Source organism: Triturus cristatus, chromosome 3_1, assembly GCF_964204655.1.
Source record: "Triturus cristatus chromosome 3_1, aTriCri1.1, whole genome shotgun sequence".
Lineage (NCBI taxonomy): Eukaryota > Metazoa > Chordata > Amphibia > Caudata > Salamandridae > Triturus > Triturus cristatus.
This window is the reverse complement of record NC_140583.1, coordinates 258,560,000-258,579,564: the sequence shown is the minus strand read 5'-3', so window position 1 is coordinate 258,579,564 and position 19,565 is coordinate 258,560,000. Positions and strand designations below refer to the sequence as shown.

The window sequence follows — 19,565 nt, the reverse complement described above, 5'->3', positions numbered from 1 at the left end:
TCTGTTTCTTACAAACTCCATCATTTCCCATCACGGCGAAAAACAATCTAAAGATGTAGTAGATGCCCATGCGCACTATCGTCCAAGGGAGGAGTCACCTTTTTCGTGACTACAAAGACTTCTTCCAAGACAACAACAAACTGCAATCATCCGAGACCAACACCAGATGACGATCTATGCACAAGTATGTCATTCTGCAGCTCTACATGCCAAGAACAGATGCATACTGGTAAGTAGAATTTTCCTTTAAATGTCTAACACCACACATCATTGTAGTTACACACCCTAAAGGATATTTTAGCTCCCCCTTGCAAGTCACGGTGGCCTTTGGGAACTGTTCCTGTGTGTGCAGGGAGAGAGATTATTTTAGGTGTTATAGTCAGATCTTTGTATAAGATCCTTACGCCAGTGACAAATAATGGTAAATTAACTCTTGATTAAATATGGGAAATTTATGGGAAATACAACTTGACCTGCAGCGCTCCTGTTTGCATGGTTTAGGACTTTATGGACTCCATCATAGTCACTTTCCCAGAAACTTATCACCAAGCATCACCAGCTCGTACCCTACTTTGAACCGGATTCCCAAAACACTTTTCCTGAACTCTTCTCGCCAGATCACTTTAGTACTGCCACAAAGCGCCTCCCAAGATGACACATTGCAGTGTCTCAGGAGCGCCATCTCACCAGAGTTCAGAAATTGTTGTCCCATTCTCAGAGCACCCAGCAGCAATAACATCGACTGTATGAATGATTTATCATTAGCCATTCTTTTTAACAAAATTAGCATAGGAATGGTATTTAACGTCACCTAGCCTTGTAGAAAAACACCTCTAAAAAAGTATCACAAAACATCTCTGCAAAAAATAGACCCATTCGATCCAAACTCTACCTCCTTGTGAACTTTTAAGATCATTCTCAGGTAAAAACGTCTTTAATTTTCTAGAACCAATAACAAACAAAGAAAAATTCAGTGACAAACTATTATGTTTGACAAACACCAAACTCCAGGATGACGCTCTCTAGAGCATACACATGATTTCTAGCATTTTGCCCCCCCCCCCACATTCAAGATGTATAAATTATTTTCTCGAGATTGCCAAAAAGCATAAAATATGCATACTGTGATTTCCAGTCCTTAATACCCAGAATGTGTCTGCTAAAATTATTACTACTAGATGATTCACAATGGCTGAGTGTACCGATGCTCATTCCACGTTTCAGTAGTAATTGACTGAGAACTTGAGTGGGCTGCTAAGGCACCGTGAGCAGTGGGGATATGGAGATAACACGACGGGGCGCCGGAGGAGGGGGAGTCTGAACGCAGGATACAAGTGAACTTTCATTTACTTTGGTCACTGGCAGCGGACTTACCTGGCGTAGAACGGCGGACTGCATACGGGACGCTAACGCTGTGTGTCTCCCCCGCCGCCATACTCCATCGCTGGCCGCAGTTGGGGGAGACTACAGCTCCCGCGATCCTTTACTTCTGGCTTCCGGCTTCCTTCCGGCCAGCAGCGCGCCCGGAGGCGCTTCATAACCAGCGGCTCCATCCGCGTCGCGGGACGCGCGCGGGCGGCGCCGGGCTGAGCCCGGGCAGAGCGCGGGCCGTCTGTGGCCGTCCGGGGCTGACCGCGGCTGGGCTGGGCTACATCTCGTTCCTGTGACATTTACAATGATTGCTTTCATCCATACCTGGCCCCATGTGTACAACTGTTAATACGGAGAGTTGGTTGTTGTGTATTATTTTAGTGACTTAAAAATTCTGGTAGATCCAGAGTAAGGCTATTCAGAGTGTGTAGTTTTATTCTTATTTTTATTGTTCATTTAGTGAGTTAACCATGTCTACAGCCAATAAGGAGATTGTACGTTCTAATATAGCCACCCTTGACAATTACCTTGTGAAAGTTGTTGATAAAATTAACAAAGAGCGTCGACTTCCCTTAGGTCGGGGTTGTACTTTGGACCCTTTGCCTAGTACTCCCAACCTACCCATTTCAATGCCTATATTATCAGGGGATGGTAGTGACAATCTAGAATGTCCTGAACAACCTATAATGATTTCCGTTTTAGAAACAGAGACTACCTCGACCACGCTTGAACCACCTCAAGTATCATTACCCTTATGCTCTCCGGTTCTGAGATTCCAGAGAGTGCTAAGATCAGGGAAGGGTGCTGCCAGGGCAACTATTTCAAAACGAGGGGGTAACCATATTAAAAAAAGATTAGACCCCCCAGCTAAGAGTGTTGTGAGTGATCCAGTTATAGAAATTGAAAATACTCAAGTAAAATTAGATTCCAAGCAATTAGAGTTCTTGGTTAGTATAATTGATGCGAAGCTTGACAAGATTATTTTGCCTTTAATGAATAAACTTGATACTCTTTCAGAAGAAATTAAGAGGCTGGGCGGGCTTTTAAACTCCCACCCAGGGACCAAGCTTAATATAGAGGGCCCATTAACGGCTAAGGGATCAGAACCGATAACTCTTAACATTCCTAATGAGGATTCCTGCCCTAATATCGCAGCCATACCGAATCTAGCGGTGGGCCCAAAAATACCACCTACATCTATTGTGATGGATAAGCCAGGGAATATCGCTATTAAGCCTAAAAGTTATGGCTATCCTAGACCGAATTTACCCCCGGAATGTGCACCATATGTGGTGGTCTTAACAAATGTTCCTCCACTTCAGGACAATGGGTCCCGTAGTAATTCAGAAACCCATGAGTCCCTAAAGAATAAAACGGTGGCTTGGTTAAAACGAGAATGTGGATATCCAGTAGCATTGTCTCATCAAATTTTAACTACAACTAGAGCTAAATGGATATGGAACTCTTCCAAAAGTATTGATGGCGATTGTGTGATCGTCAATTTTAACGATCCACAACTAGCTACCACTACTTTGCTTAGAGCCACCTCTCGCCCTTTGAATGAACAGGGTATTTCACTCAGACCATTGGGGTTTTTCTATCAACATGTTATCGGTAAAACCTCTAATGTTTTTAAAAGGGGTAGTGGCAGCGCCTCTAATGTGTCCAATAGGTTTGAGGTGGTTACATCCAATCGGTTTCAATGTTTGAGCGATCTGGATTGTAACGACTGACTGGTTCCTGCTGTGGCGCCCTGCGAAGATGGGGTAGTACTCTGTGGGGTGGCGTTAGAAGGAAAGACTCCCAGGACGCCAGGAAATGTTAGTATCCCCCTCGACCTTTGTCCACCCATCGGTCCTGCAGATGATATTGAGGGGGTTAAAGGAGTATTTCATGCAACTGACAATCCCTGTTTGAGTCCAAGTACTTCTCCCCTGGTCGAAGGCATCGAATCATCTTTTGGTTCGTTTAGTAGCTTTTTTGTTAGTTGGAATATTGCTGGTCTAGCTTCGAAAGAAGCTAGCTTGGGGTGGTCTGAGTTTATTAATCTCTTTGATATCTGCTGTTTCCAAGAAACATGGTGTAAAAACTTTTCAGGTTATAATGGATTTATTTCTTACCAGTTACCTGCAACCGCATCCATTTCTGGTAGAGCTAAAGGAGGGCTTTTGGTTTTAATTTCCATCAAAACCCCCATTATTGTCAAACATGTTTTAGTGGGGGCCCACTCACAGATTGTATGGCTTTCAGAGAAGGATGGAAGAAATATTCTTTTAATTAATTTTTATAATAACATTTTTGATAGCACCAGGTATAAGGTGGTAGATGCACTGAGTAGTGCAATTGAAGATATTATTAATGGTTCCAAAGTTGTTTTTGAATTCATTTTCGCAGGGGATTTTAATATTGTAGCTTGCCCCCTCTCTAGTCAAAGTTTGTGCGGGATTACCAACCGCTTTGGGGATGGGGATCTTCATTTTTCTCATAATAAATATGGGGATTCTCTGAATTATCTCCTAGCGGTCCTTGACATGGAAATATTGGATACTGGAAAGAATGATCAAGATGAGAGTATCCCGACATTTACAGGGAGGGGGGCAAATACTGTCATTGATTTTATTTGTATGTCTTCGAGCCTTGTCCCATGGAGTTTGGCACCTAAGGTCGTGGATATCGTGCTTAGTGACCATAATTGCATTGTTGTTGAGGCTGTTTTGTGGAACAAAAAATCTGTACCCATACCAGAGATCATAGATAACATTGAACCACATAGACCCAATGGTATTAGGTTAAGATGGAAAGGTGACAAATCAGAAATGACGTCCGATTTTATTATTAATAGTTGCTTACCCGAAATCACCGAGATTCTTGTACAGGATGACGTCTCTGCCGATCTTGTCCAACATTTTGCCCGAATTAACTCTATTATATACCAAAAATGTACTAAATCATCTGAGGCTAAGTCTAAACAACAAAGGGGTTGGTTTGATCGTGCCTGTACCTGCGCTCTTAAAGAGCTTAAAGATGCTCTGGCATTCAAACCTAGAGATAGGGACCAGGTGTGTCAGCTCAGACTTAACTATAAGAACACAGTTAAGCGCAGGAAGTTAGAATTACAACATGAGGCCTGGGATAAACTGTCACAGGCCGCTGAACTGAAAGATTGTTCACTATTCTGGGCCACGGTTAATTGCCCCTTTTTAAAAGACGAGAAAGTTCCGGAATTAACCTCAATGGTTAATATGGATTCCTGGGTTTCCCATTTTTCCACAATTTTTGATTCCGGTAATGCATCGGTCAATCGAAATGATAGCTGGCCCATAGTGCCCCTGAATATTAATATAACGGAGGATTTAGGTAGCATTGCCTCAAGTAAAGGTGGTAAGGCCCAGGGCCCTGATGGAGTGCCCATTGATGTTTACAAGGTAGTTCCGGAGATCTGGGGCCCCATACTGGTTAAGGTTTTTAATGCTGCAGTCTGCCTAGGGGTGCCCCCAACTTGGGAGGAATCCATTATCATACCTATTCATAAGAAAGGTGATAGGGGGGATGTGAAGAACTACCGCCCCATCTCCCTGTTGGACTCCTCTGTAAAAATAATGAGCAGGGTACTCCTGGTTAGGCTGGAAGAATGGGTAGAAACCAATGGCATCCTGGCAAATTGCCAGTATGGGTTCAGAAAGGGCCGTGGGACGATCGAGCAATGCTTGAATCTCGAACTTTTAATTGGGAAATATACCCAGGCTAGAAAGGGCTCTATTTATCTCTGCTTTGCAGATTTAAGTAGCGCCTTTGATCTGGTGGATCATGCTATTCTCTGGATTAAGTTGATAGAAATGGGGGCCCCTGAGGGTATTATTTTCTTCTTGGCCCGTCTCTATGAAAAACTTCGAACCAGTGTTAGGTATGGTTCTAATGGGGAGTGTACCACTAAATTCAGGATCGGGCGGGGCATAAGGCAGGGTTGTGTTCTTGCCCCCCTGCTTTTTACCCTTTTCATAAACGAAGTGGACTCTGTCGTACAGTCAGTAGCGGCTGACGCCCCTAGAGTCAATAACCTCAATATCCCGGTTTTACTCTATGCGGACGATGCCGTTTTATTGTCTAGGACCCCGTTAGGTCTTCAACGTTTAATGGATAGGTTTTCACAGTTTATTACATCCAGAAAGCTTGTGATTAACAAAACCAAAACCTATACCATGGAATGCGGTCCCGGAAAGATTAAGCCTCATTCTTATTATATCGATCAACACAGGGTCAAATCAGTCGACAATTTTAACTATCTTGGAATTATTTTCTCTAAGAATTGTAGTTGGGCTAATGAGCACACTAGTGTTAGATGGCCAGAAGTTCTAATGGGGTGTTCACCTTTGCAAATAAACTAGGTGACAAACGAATAAGGGATATGCTCAAGATCTTTCAGTCACGCTGCCTCTCTATCGCGCTCTATGGGGCGGGTATTTGGGGCTTCACCACTGCTGGGTGTTTACAGGTGGAGGAGAATGCCTTTTTGAAAAAATTGTTGTAACTACCTCAATCTGCTTCCAATGACTTAGTCCACAGTGAACTTGGTATCCCATTTCTAAATGACTTGATTCTCCTCAGGCCATTATTGTTGTGGCGGTCAATTTGGCTGAAAGAAGAGACGTCTCTAAATAGAGCCATTATCAATGATTGCCTCACTGCTGACAATTATTTAAAGATACCATGGATTAGGTATATTGTCAACAGTTTTCAGGAGGTCTATGGTATTGATATCAAAACTGATAGATATGGGGCCGCAGTAATTTCCAAGTTAGAAATGAAGCACATTTTTTTGCTGTATAAAACTGACAACAGGATTGGTAATTCTGGTACTCTATCTACCTGGGTGCAATATAATATGAATGAATTGAAGGGTTATCAGCCGTATCTCACCTTGGTGAACAGAGTCTCCCATAAGTTTGTTTTAACTAGATTTAGAATGGGGATGGTGCATAAATTGGTCGCTTTCCCTTCTGTGAATAAGCAGCCCGTTGGCCCATGCCCCTGTGATAATTCGACAGCACAAAGCACGATGCACTTTCTTTTGATATGCCCTTTGTATGGGAACTTACGTGTAGCTTTTTTAAAACCTATTTTTAAAAAATTTGGTGTCAGGACAGTCCACGATTCTTTTAAATTACTTTTTAATTTTCATCATCCAGATATCTGTTTTTTTACTGTAATATTTTTACTTAAAGCTATCAGTATCAGGAAAAGTATGAGTTTTTAAGTATTTTATCTTCCCCTCGTCTTGCTTCATATGTTTGTTTGCTAATTATTTGTTGACCACTGTGATGATCTGTAATGTTATCAATTTTTACTATGTATGTGCTTATATGGACATTGTTTTTTGCTCCGAATAAAGCCTTGTGAAATGAAAATGACTGAGAACTTAGAACACTACACAAACCAGAGTGATTCTGGAGACTAAAAGCCCTATCAAATAAGTGTCAATATGCTTCAGTTGGGTGCTGCTAGATTCTGCGCTGCCTACACCCTGCCCTCCAGCCTCCCAGTATCTTTTCCCCCTGAGTGGTCGAGAATACCACACTAAGTGTAAACTACCTCGCTGTTAGTGCTTGTTTCACCAACCAATTCATATCTGGACAGGCTCATAAATCCCTCAACACCTTATTACATCCTCACGTATGTAACTGCAGCCCAGACTCAGAGACAAAACGTTCTTCAGATTTCAGAAACATGTTGCATCTTGGAAGCAGGTTAGTGATTTGCTTGCAGATCGTTCGTGTTAAATGCACTCTCTGTGTACATTTGCGACAAACCTAAGCTCCTGGGCTTTATAACACTCATGCTGTCTAATCCATGCATCCTACTTGCAACAGAAAGCCTGTTGAGGTCATTGGGTACATAGCTATGCTTTACCCATCCAGGTGCATCAAGCAGAAATTCAAAGCCGTCGCACCTACTGGTGCTATAATTGAGTGCATTACTTCACGTTTTATTCAAATCTTGAAGTGATTGGTACAACATGTTTAAATGATATACAATTGCGGAAGTGATGGGTCTCTTGCCTGTTGTCATTGATTGAAATGAAGGCCGGTGCAGTTACTAAGTCGAGGTTATTCGAATATTTGATGGTAAACTACTGACATGTTACTTGCTTTTGGTAAATGAGCTGTTAGAAATGGAAATTCATAGTTAACATCGTAGAAGCATTTACGAGAAACGGAACCTATTATATTTTGCTGTCGGAGCTCATCACAAGGACGATGAACACTACTGTCGGTCGGTGCAGGGCCCCTGAAGATGTTTCATGGGCTCCTTCAACCAATTGGGGTTTTTATGTAGCGCGACTGCTCACCCGTGAGGGTCTCATGGCGCTGAAATCTGTTGCGTGGTTTAAACCTGCGTGAAGCCATTGCTTGTTTGTGTTTGCCAACATTGGATGGGTTTTTCAACAGTAGCACTGAGGGCAAGTGTACTTAAATACAGGACCATCCTCCAATCATTACTCTCCCATTCTTTCCATATTACAGACACTGCTGTGTAAATGTTTTCTCGATAGCGTAAGACCTTACCCACAGACATTTTACAAATATCGAGCGTAAGAAAAGCTGATTGACATATTTCCTTTTCCTAAGTGAAAGATTTCCATTACTACCCTGCTCTTTCTTCTGGAGGAATTAGTATTAGCATACTTTTTTTGGAGACTTACAATATTCTCAAATCAAAATTGTATACTTCTGATAGACTTCGAGCTGTAGATTCCTCACCTTGCGAATATTCCCCTGGCTCCAAACAAGATTCGGAATCTTTTTTTGTAGTATTTCTGCACGCCGGAAGGTGGCGCTGTGCGACTCCACACTAATGATGTTCTGCTCCGGTAGTGACTTGTGAAGCCTGTAAAGGCGTCAGCGCCTTTATTTCCATGCCTTTAGATATGGATCCGGAGCGTCTCTCGAAGCCTACTTTTTGTCAGAGTGCAAGGGATGTCACCTCTAAGATGACCGGTTTCAAGCCCTGCATGGGCTGTCGACAACAAAAATGTCTGTGACACATCCCCACCAGGTTTGCTTGTGGTGTCTGGGATCGAACCATGACTCCAAGTCCTGCGTATACTGCACGTTAATAAACCAGAAGGCCATCAGGGAATGTGAGGCGAACCTCTGCATAACCAAGCATAAGGAGATGCTGCGTTGGGACTGCACAAGTACCGTTCCAAGTCCAGCGTTCCTTACTGTTGCTGCGCCTGGAGTCGACAGAGCTGCTCTTGAGGCCAGTCATGGTTGCATTCCAAATCCTCAGGTAAGCACAAGTAACATAAGGAGTCGAAACCATTCCCACTCCCTTGATGAAGCGCATGGGCAGCACCAGCGGTTCCGTTCCTGCTCCCAATGTCCGTCAACTTTGGGACTGATTCCGGGCGCCAAATCGAAGAGTTTCGCTCAGCCATGCTCCGGCTCTTCAGATCTCTACCGACTCCCTTTGGTGGGCCTTTGGGCCCCATAGAGCTAAAAGACCTACCACCTGGATTTTCTCCTGTGGATTTGTCATCTGCACTAGCTGGACCCTCTAAGCCACTTCTACCCTCGGCGCAAGTACCAACGGCGCACATACCCAATCTATGCCTGGGTACGTAAACGGCGATGCTGTCTTCACCACGCCAAGACGTGGCCTGATTGTTAGTTTTGACTCCGATTGTTTCTAGTCTGAATTCGACCAGCATCCCAACCAAATCCGACCGAAGTTTCTACACACCCCTTTCCACCAGGCAGTTCACACTCTTTGCATTCTCTTTTTGAAACTACTCTGAAAGCGATCCTGACCAAGGTGAGGAGTTCGCTCAGCCCTATGCCGATGACAATTGGTGTGAGGACTTGCAAGATGCAGTGGGCTGGACACCTCAACAGAGTCAGTGCTTTTTTCCCCTCCTGGCCCCGCTATGGAAGTATCTGCATCCTATGCTGTGGTCATGTGTAGGGCGGCCGAAGTTCTTGACCACCAGCTCCTCCCTAAGCAGGTGCCAACCAGCGCCCTAACTAAGTCCTACAGCCTGGCTAGACTTCTTCTGAGCCTTTCCTTCCATTTAAACTACCTTTTAATGAGGCCTTGATTTATTTCGTACAGGGGACTTTGCTAAACCTTGGTCCTTTAACTGTCAAATTGTCAGACTCCATCACCAATTATCCAAGTAACCCGGCCTTCTTGTCGCAGTACCCATCCTCCGAGTGGTTCATGTGCAGGACTCCACCAGTCAGACCAACCCTAACAATTATACTCCCCCTCATAGGGAATCAAAGCGAGTGGAGACATTCAGTAAATGCCTCTTCTCATCCACCAGTTTGGTCCTACGATCCATTATTGCTTCCTCTTTTCTAGGCCGCAACATTCATGCCCCCTGGAACACAGTGTCACAGTTCCTCTCAGGTATTCCTGAAAATCTTCGCCCTTTTCTGTCACAGGCCATTGAAGATGGTGAGGACGCAGCCAAGTGCACAATTTGTTGTGGCTTGGACACCACTGACTTCGTTGGACGGGGTATAGGTACCTGTGTTGCCATTCGTCACCATGCCTAGCTATGTTCTCCTGGGTCCTCAGGCGCAATGTCCACTCCTCTCTGATTGACATGCTCTTCGATGGGACTTACCTGTTCGAGTACAAGGCTCATTCTGCATTTGCACGCTACAAGAAGAGTAGGGCTATCACTCACTCCCTGGGCCTTTATACCCAGCCTCACCAGCAGCACTTTCAGCATTCCTTTTGTGGCCTTGGAAGAGGTGTTCCTTACCACCAGCATTACCCAGCAAGGAACTCAGTAGTTTTTCAGGAGAGGCCATGGTGCCCACCGCGCCTGTGACCAAGGTCAGTATGCCATTCAGTCTACCAACATCTTAGTCCCCCGCATCTCCGCCCGCCAATTGCAGCCACCCAGTTGGAGGCAGAATCCACTGATTCCATCTGGGTTGGCAGGATATTACATTGAACAGGTGGGTACTGTCAATTGTCATAAGAATTATGCCCTACCCTTCCTTTCTTCCCCACCGCACCTCCCACCCATCAACCCTGCGACTAATGAAGGCCCAGCTGTCTATTTTGCAGCAGGAAGTGCAATCCCTTTAGAACAAGGGACTGTCTAGTTGGTGCTTTAGCCAGAAGTATGGCATGGTTGCTATTTCTCCATTTTCTGGTGCCCAAGAAGGATGGAGGACTTCAGCCTATTTTAGATCTGCCCTCACTCAATGCCGTCCTATGAAAGGAGAAGTTAAAAATGATCACTTTGGCCCGGGTCTTGTCCGCTCTCTACCCAGGCGCCCTGGATGATGAAGTTGTATATGTAGGACACCAATTCCCATTTTTCTGTCCTGTGGGCCCATCCATGCTACCTGCAGTTTGTGGTGGTGAGACGTATTTTCAAATCGATGTGCTCTCCTTTGGTCTCAGCCCCTCAGGTGCTCACTAAAGAAATGGCAGTGGTGGCAGCACACCTTCGGAAATCAGGTGTGCCAGATTTCCCCTACCTCGACGACTGGCTGTTGAAGGCGGGTTTGCACCAGCCTCCAGACTATAGTGAACCTCTTGTCATCCTTGGGACTCACTATAAATATGCCAACTGACTCCTCAGATGCTCCCCTTCTGCAAAGCCATTCTTGACACAGTTCGGTTTTGTGCCTTTCCTCCAGGGAAGAGAGTCTAGGACATTCAAGTTATGATCTCGATCTTTCAGCCTCGGTCCTGGGTTTCTTCAAGGTCAACTCTGAGGCTGCCGGTACTTATGGCCTCCTCCATACTGCTGGTGAAACACGCTACGTGGCATTTGCAGGCTCTGCAATGGGATCTGCCTAATATCAAGACCATGTTCAGTTTTCGGAGGACACTGAAATGGATCTGTAGTGGTGGTTGCTGAACTGCGATTGTGTTAGCAGCAGACCCCTCTCCCTCACCCAGAGTTGACAGTGGTGACCAATGCATTGCTTCTGGGATATGGCAATGATCTGGGAGAGGTAGAGATCAGAGTCTTCCGGTGTCCGGCGGAAATCCTTGTTCCCCATCAGCCTTATGGAGCTAAGGGATATACGCTTGGCCCTGAAAAGCCTTCTCGCCATCCATCAAAGGTAGTTCTTAAGATGATCAGGACACACCAAGCCGTTGTCCTCCTAGTGGCTCCATATAGGGAACGGGGAGTTTGGTATCTAGAACTCTCGGGCTTGAGCAAATGTCCTCCGATGAGGACCTGCTGTCACAGCGACAGGGCAGGGTTCTGCACCTGGGACTTTGCAGCCTCCACCTTCATGGGTGGAGATTGAGTGGCAACTGCTAAACACCTTTGACCTTAAACGGAGGGGATTGATATCATCTTGGCAACCAAACATCTCTTGACAAAAAGCTGTTGACGCCTACAATTGGAACAAGTTTGTGGTTTTGGTGTGACACTCACCAGGTTGACCTCCTCAAGGCCATGTTTTGTTATTTGTTCTGTCTCTAGCGCAGGAAAACTTTGCTCTGGGTACAATTAAAGGTTATCTTTCAGCCCTCTCGGTTGCTGAGGGTTGCTTGAGTAGCCCTCCTTGTTTAAATTACCAGTTGTGGTGTGATTTTTGAAAGGTCTTGAGCACATTTTTCCCCCATCTCCCTTAGTCATGCCTTAATGGGACCTCAAGCTTTTCCTTACTTATTGTGTAAATCATACTGCGAACAGGTGTTGCTGTTACCAATTTAATGGCACTCAATTTATCCATCTCTGAAGGGTGGAAGGCTAAGTTGGCTTTGCCAGGATTTTTATCTCTCACTGGCATATCACTCTGATATCAGTCCTGAGTGTTTAACTCACTGATTGATCTTACGAAAGCCAGTTACAGGTGCTCTGTAGAACTCACAATGGAGTGTGAAAAGCTATCCTACCTACCTCAACTGGTGCTTTTGCATATCTGTGTAAGAAGAAAGACATCTGGCTATGAAGATATTTGGATTGCACCGAGAGCATAGTGGGTGTAGTTTGATGCATGTAGACTTGCCATGCAGGACCCTATATGAGGAAAAAAATACTACTATCCCAGTTAGCCTATAGTAAGTCCAGTGTTCATCTTGTCAATAATGGCATTTCTTGTCCCTTCAACTCTTTCACTCCTGTCACTTTTGCTGGCATATATCTGAGAACAGACACACTAATGACATGCATAAGTACAGGTTTCAAATGTTTTTAAGGAGACAGAAATGACTTAAAAGGTCATATAAGTATTTCAGGTAGCCCATAAGGTTAGCGAAAGCTTTGGCCACTACCCTCCTGCCAGAGGACATCCACTCTATTAAAAGATCCCGCCTATAACTGGCACAATTTATGTAATGCAAGTGCATCCATTGGTGTCAAATAAACTCTCATTACTGTTGAATTCCAGGCGGGCCGCTATGTTGAAGTTGCCTGCACATCATTCTTTACTTTGCAGCAGGAAATCCCTAGTTATACTTCCAATGTCCTACAAGCTCCGACCGAGAGGTGTCAATGAATACATTTTGCCCATTCTTCATCTAACTTCTCCTTTCTCTCCTCTTGATTACAGGTTACTTCTCCTCAATCAGTTTCATGACGTGGTGCCAGGAAGCTGCATTCAGCTGGTGGTTGAAGATGCCATGCGATACTATGAAGGTGAGAACTGACCTGACCTACCTCAGACTGGTATATTGTAACTGTGTTTATATAGTGCTTACTTCCCCAGACAAGGTGTCGACATGGTTTTCAACGAGTAGCACACTACTCCGGAACCCAAAAAGGATTAGTGGTGAATTAGTATGGGGATATATTTGAGTTAATTTGAGCGGTGTACATGTGAGTCTCTTAGTTGGATTGAAAAGGATAATGGAGGGATAGAAGAGGGGAGAGTCTAGAAAGGGTTTATTGGGAGATCATAGTAGTAGGAGCAGGCTTGGGACGAGTAAAGGAGAGATAGAGGAGGGAAGAACCTCCAGAAATGGATTAGGGAGATCATAGTAGTAAAATGAGTTTTCGGATGGGTCTAAGAAGGGATACATGAAGGAAGAATTTGGAAAGGATTGTATGGTAGATCATAGTAGTAAAATAAGTTTTCGGGTGATCCACAGAGGGATAGAGGAGGGAATAGTCAAGAAAGGGTTATTTTCGAGTTCACAGTAATAGAATGAGGTTTGGGATGAGCCAGAAAGTGGAGGTAGAGGATATATTGAGAGAGGTATAGGGTGAAACATAAGATATTGGATTGGAGAGACTTCATCTTTTTTCATTTTCATTTTGTTTACAGTAGGAGTAAAGGAAAAAATATATAGATACATTAGTACATGGAGGGTATACATGTATAGGGAAGGGAATATATCAGAATTTAAGTTGTATTTAATAAACTCAGACTTTCAAGTGTTGCTGTACTTTAAGCTAATTGTGCATTTTGCTTGACATTTTTTTATTAAATATTTTTTTAGTATTTCAATAGTGAAGCAATTGTAGAAAGTTATAATTTTTGCATATTGTGATAGATAAATAAACGAAGAACCATAAGCATCTAATCAAATAACTTGTATGAAAACTATGCAGTGAGCTGTATTCATGTTAAGAATAGAATAATATATATATTTTAACCATAAGTAATATGTCCATTTGTTAAGTAGACCCAAAGAATATCTATATATTTAAAATATAATTATTAAACATACTTATACAAAGAAATAGACATATCTAGATACATACATATAATCAGATTAAACCTATGTTCGAGGCATATGAGCTGCAGATTGTACACTTAGCATAGATCGCCATCTGGTGTTGGGCCCGGATGTTTGCAGTTTGTTTTTCTTCTTGGACAGTCTTTGGAAGTCACGAGTTTGGTGACTCCTCCTTCGGTCCGTACTGCGCATGGGCTTCGGCTCCATCCTCAGATTGTTTTTTTCCGCCATCGGGCTCGGATGTGATACTTCGTGCTCCGGCTTCGAACTTCTACGGTTCCAGCCTCGACGGAAAATCCTCGATTCTTCGAGTTCCTTCATCATCTTCATCTCTCGAAGCGGCACTTTCTCCATCCCGTACATCGACACCGGCCTTCGGGCCCTCCGCGACTCCGGTCCCGGCCGATGGAAAGGACTCCGTTCAAAAAGTGCCCAAAATGTGGGTCTAAATTTCCCCACACCGACCTCCATCAGGTGTGTAACCTTTGCCTCTCTCCGGAACACGAGGCCAGAGACTGCCCCGCCTGCAAGTCTTTTCGATCGAAGAAGACCATCCGAGATCGAAGAGCTCGACGCACCATGGCGCACTCATCCTCTGCAGCTCCACCGGACATCTTCGGAGACGACGCCGAAGCTTCGGGGCAAACACACACCGAGCAGGAGGAAGACGTCGTCAGCGATTCCGAGGCCGACGACTCCGACGTGGAGGACATTACACCAGCGCAGCGGGCCGTGAGTAATATGCCCCCTCCTACCCCCACGCCAAAAACCAAAGAGACTCAGGTTACTCCCTCGCCTGCCGGCCTGGGCAAAACCAAAACCAAAACTTCGATCACCCCACCTTCGGGCCCGGTGTCGAAGCTCCCAAAGTCTCATGGCAGCTCGGGATCGAGCCAGCCGACACCCGGTGCCGAAAAACAGCATCCGGCACCGAAGACTGCAAAATCCAGCTCGACTCCGAAACCACCGGTGCCGAAGCCTGGACACTCGGTGCCGACCAAACACAAACACAAATCTGTCGGCACCGATGCTCCGGCGCCGAAACATCATTCGACGCCGAAACACCCGGAGACCTCAAAAAAGCATGGCGCACACAGACCATCGAAACCCCCGGTTCCGAAATCACCGGTGCCGACAGACGACTCGACACCATTGGCTCTGTTTACACCAGACCCTTTACAAAAGACTTTGTCCAAAGATCCAAAGACTGGACTTTTGACTTTAACTACCAAGAAAAGACGCCTTGATGCTCCGGCTCCTCCTCCTCCACCCAAAAGGAAGGACTCTGCTACTTCTCCCCTCAGAGTGCCCTCCCCACTACCGCCTCCCCTACCCCCTCCACCTCCTCCACCACCTGCACCTCACAGGTCTCCGCCACCTGTACCTCACTACGATCCGACCCCATCCCCAGATCCGGATGATGGGGATCCGGACAATTACCCGGCGGACGCCCCAATGGATCCCACTCCACCAGGGACCCCAGATCCATGGGAGGATTACAATAACCCTGATATACCCAATGTACCTCAGGACGACTTATACCCATCAAGACCGTCTCCTCCAGAGGACTCTTTAGGGTTTCACCATTTAGTGCAGAGAGCAGCACACTACCATGGGGTGGACATGCACAGTGAACCAGTAGAAGAAGACTTCCTACTGGATACATTTGATATACAAGACAAATCCACTTCCATTTTACCCATGCTTAAGGGTGTCACCAAGCACGCTACAGAGGTGTTCAAAGACCCTGTCAGAGCCAGAGTACTGAACCCTAGAATAGAGAAGAAGTATAAGGCGGCACCCACAGACCCTGCTTACATCAAGGGCCCTGCTCCCCTAGATTCCCTAGTTGTCTCCACAGCTAGAAAGCGGGCTAACTCCCAATCCTCAGGAGATGCCCCACCGCCAGACAAAGAATCTAAACTTCTGGACGCGTCTGGTAAACGCACCGCCTCCCAAGCTGCAAACATGTGGCGCATTGCAAACACACAAGCACTGCTTGCGCGATATGATAGAGCACACTATGACGAACTAGAGGCTCTTATGCAGCACCTTCCAGAAAAATACAAGCACAAGGCTCATGACCTGATACAGGAGGGTAAACTAATTACAAACACCTCCATTAAGTGTGCCCTCGATGCAGCCGACACTGCTTCTAGGGCCATAAATACCAGTGTCCTGCTTCGTCGCCACGCCTGGCTCAGGATCTCAGGTTTCAAGCCTGAAGTCCAGGCATCCATACTCAATCACCCCTTTGACCAGGAAACACTCTTTGGGCCAAAGGTAGACGAAGCGCTCGAAAAGATGAAGAAAGACACAGACACAGCAAAGTCTATGGGGGCACTCCAAACACAAGCCTCCAAACGTTCCTTTCGACGCTCGTCCTTTCGTGGCACAGGCAGAGGCTCCTCCACCGATAACGCCTCTACCTCCTACAAGTCCCCTCCTCAAAATACCTTTTCAAAGGGCAATCAGAGAGGTGGTTACAGGGGTAACAACAATAAGGGCAGGGGCAAAACCAACAACACCCGTTCTGCCACCCCTCCCGCACAATGACTCCCCTCCGCTCCCCCCAGACCATTCCACTCCGGTCGGGGGCAGACTACAAAACTTTATCCACGTATGGGAGTCCATAACATCGGACAAATGGGTAACCCAAATCATTCGGTCAGGGTACTGTCTCGAACTAACATCTACCCCACCCAATATCCCACCAAGGCACCGTCCAATGTCTCAAGAACATTCCACACTGCTCAAACAAGAGGTACTCTCACTCCTCCAAAAACACGCTATAGAGCAGGTCCCCGTCAATCAACAAGATCTAGGGGTCTACTCCCTATATTTCTTAATACCAAAGAAAGACGGGACCCTCAGACCCATTCTCGACCTCCGGCCTCTAAATGCCTACATACACTCAGACCATTTTCACATGGTCACCCTACAGCAAGTCCTCCCACTCCTCTGCCAGGGAGACTTTCTCACAACCTTGGATCTGAAAGACGCATACTTTCACATTCCAATACACCCCTCTCACAGGAAATACCTCAGGTTCGTGGTGGACGGGCAACATTACCAATTCACGGTTCTCCCCTTCGGGGTCACCACCGCACCGCGGGTGTTTACCAAATGCCTAACAGTAGTAGCAGCACACCTCAGACGTCAACACATTCACGTCTTCCCTTACCTGGACGACTGGCTGATAAAAGCCGCGTCCTACGACCAATGTGTGCAGCATACAAACAGCACCATCCAACTGCTCCACCAGCTAGGCTTCACGGTGAACTACCAAAAGTCCCACCTCATACCATCTCACACAAAGCAATATCTCGGGGCCACTATAGACACCTCCAAGGGTATTGCCTATCCAAACTCAGCCAGAATCACAAGCATTCAAGCCTTACGCAAAACATTCCTTCCTCAACACTCTCTTCCAGCAAGAGTGTTTATGAAGCTCATAGGAATGATGGCGTCTTGCATCTTCATAGTGCCACATGCAAGACTCCACATGCGTCCACTTCAAGAGTGCCTAGCACAACAGTGGAACCAGGCCCAGGGTCAGCTGACGGATCTGGTGTTGGTGGACGGCCGCACACATCACTCTCTGCAGTGGTGGAACACCACAAACCTTTCCAAAGGGCGGCCGTTCCTGGACCCGGTTCCTCAGGTGATTCTAACAGCGGACGCATCGCTCTCCGGCTGGGGAGCGCACCTCCTACACCTCACCATGCAAGGTCTATGGACGCCACAGCAAAAATCGCTCCACATCAACCACCTGGAGCTCTTGGCGATCTTTCTAGCCCTAAAATCTTTCCAAAAACAGATTTCGGGCAAAGCAGTCCTCATTCGCACAGACAATATGACTGCGATGTATTATATACAAAAACAGGGGGGGACACACTCTCCCCAGCTCTCCCGCTTAGCCCAGAGCATATGGAGATGGGCAATTCCCCAAAACATCTTTCTCCTGGCACAGCACGTTCCAGGCGTACAAAACACCATGGCAGATCTGCTCAGCAGACAAACACAACAACTACACGAATGGGAACTGCATCCACAAGTTCTTCACCCATTCTTCCAACAGTGGGGGCATCCTCAGATAGACCTCTTCGCCACCCACGAAAACAAAAAATGCCCAAGCTTCGCCGCCAGATACCCACACCCATTGTCCAAGGGCAATGCGATATGGATGAACTGGTCAGGCAGATTTGCATACGCCTTTCCACCTCTCCCACTAATTCCATTAGTGGTCAGGAAGCTACAACAGCACTCCCTCACACTCATTCTGGTAGCTCCGACGTGGGCCAGGCAGCCGTGGTACACCACGCTACTACAACTGTCAGTGGTACCACATCAAAAATTACATCTATCCCTAGTGGACACCGATATTGCCTTGTCCCCCTGACCCTTGATGGTTCCTTGCAACTGATTGTAATAATCGAATATGGATGTTCCTTTCCTGTTACCCCCCCCCGATCTTTCAGTACTCCCTCCTGTTGATAGCTAATTGAAGGTTTGGAGTAAAAGTCCCCCGGATGTAGCCTGACCCACGCTTTTTGCCCGTATGCCTCGCCTTTTGTTTTTTGTTGTTATTTATGTTAAATGTATGTCTCCTGCTTCTCTCGAGCTATCCTGAGCCATTTACGGGGCTGGGCCCCAGGCGTCGCCTACTGCTTTAACTAATGTACGATCCTTTCTGAGTCTAGCGGCCGGCCCTGGTGGTTGTAGGCCCATGCTTGTAACTGATTTATTGTTTTAATAAAAAAAATTTGAAAAAAAAAAAAAAAAAATTGCATCTATCCCCATGCCTCCTAACCCAGAACCATGGAGAAATCAGGCACCCGGACCCAGCTCAGCTCAACCTGGCGATCTGGCTCCTGAAATCCTAGAATTCGGATACCTTAACCTTCCCCCTGATTGCATGAACATCATCATGGAAGCCAGACGTCCTACCACTAGAGCATGCTATGCCGCAAAGTGGAAAAGATTTGTAATTTACTGCCGTAACAATACAATCAACCCTCTAGATGCATCCATACAGCACATAATATGCTATCTGCTCCATCTTCACAGGTGTAACCTGGCATATTCATCCATACGCCTACACCTAGCAGCGATCGCTGCCTATCTACAAAACAGGCAGCATTTATCACTCTTCAGAGTGCCCGCTATTAAAGCCTTCATGGAAGGCCTTAAACGAGTAATTCCTCCCAGGGCACCACCTTCCCCTGTATGGAATCTAAATTTGGTTCTTACACGTCTAATGGGTCCGCCCTTCGAACCAATGCACAAATGTGAGCTACAGTTTCTCACCTGGAAAACAGCTTTCCTTGTAGCTATCACTTCCCTTAGAAGGGTTGGTGAAATACAAGCGTTCACCATACAGGAACCCTACATACAAATGCATCACAGCAAGGTCATACTTCGCACAAATCCGAAGTTTCTGCCCAAAGTCATTTCCCCCTTCCACCTCAATCAATCAGTGGAATTACCTGTCTTCTTTTCGCAACCCCAATCTGTTGCAGAAA

At 45.9% G+C, this 19,565-nt stretch overlaps 1 protein-coding gene across 1 annotated transcript in view; it reads left to right on the top strand.

Moving 5' to 3' along the window:
• The window catches only part of MAN2C1 (mannosidase alpha class 2C member 1), a 291,020-nt gene that overhangs the window by 144,336 nt on the left and 127,119 nt on the right, over nucleotides 1–19,565 (top strand). Inside the window, exon 15 of the mRNA XM_085643836.1 lies at nucleotides 12,912–12,997. Coding sequence (XP_085499962.1) covers nucleotides 12,912–12,997 — 86 coding nt within the window. The remainder of the gene's footprint in view (nucleotides 1–12,911; nucleotides 12,998–19,565) is intronic.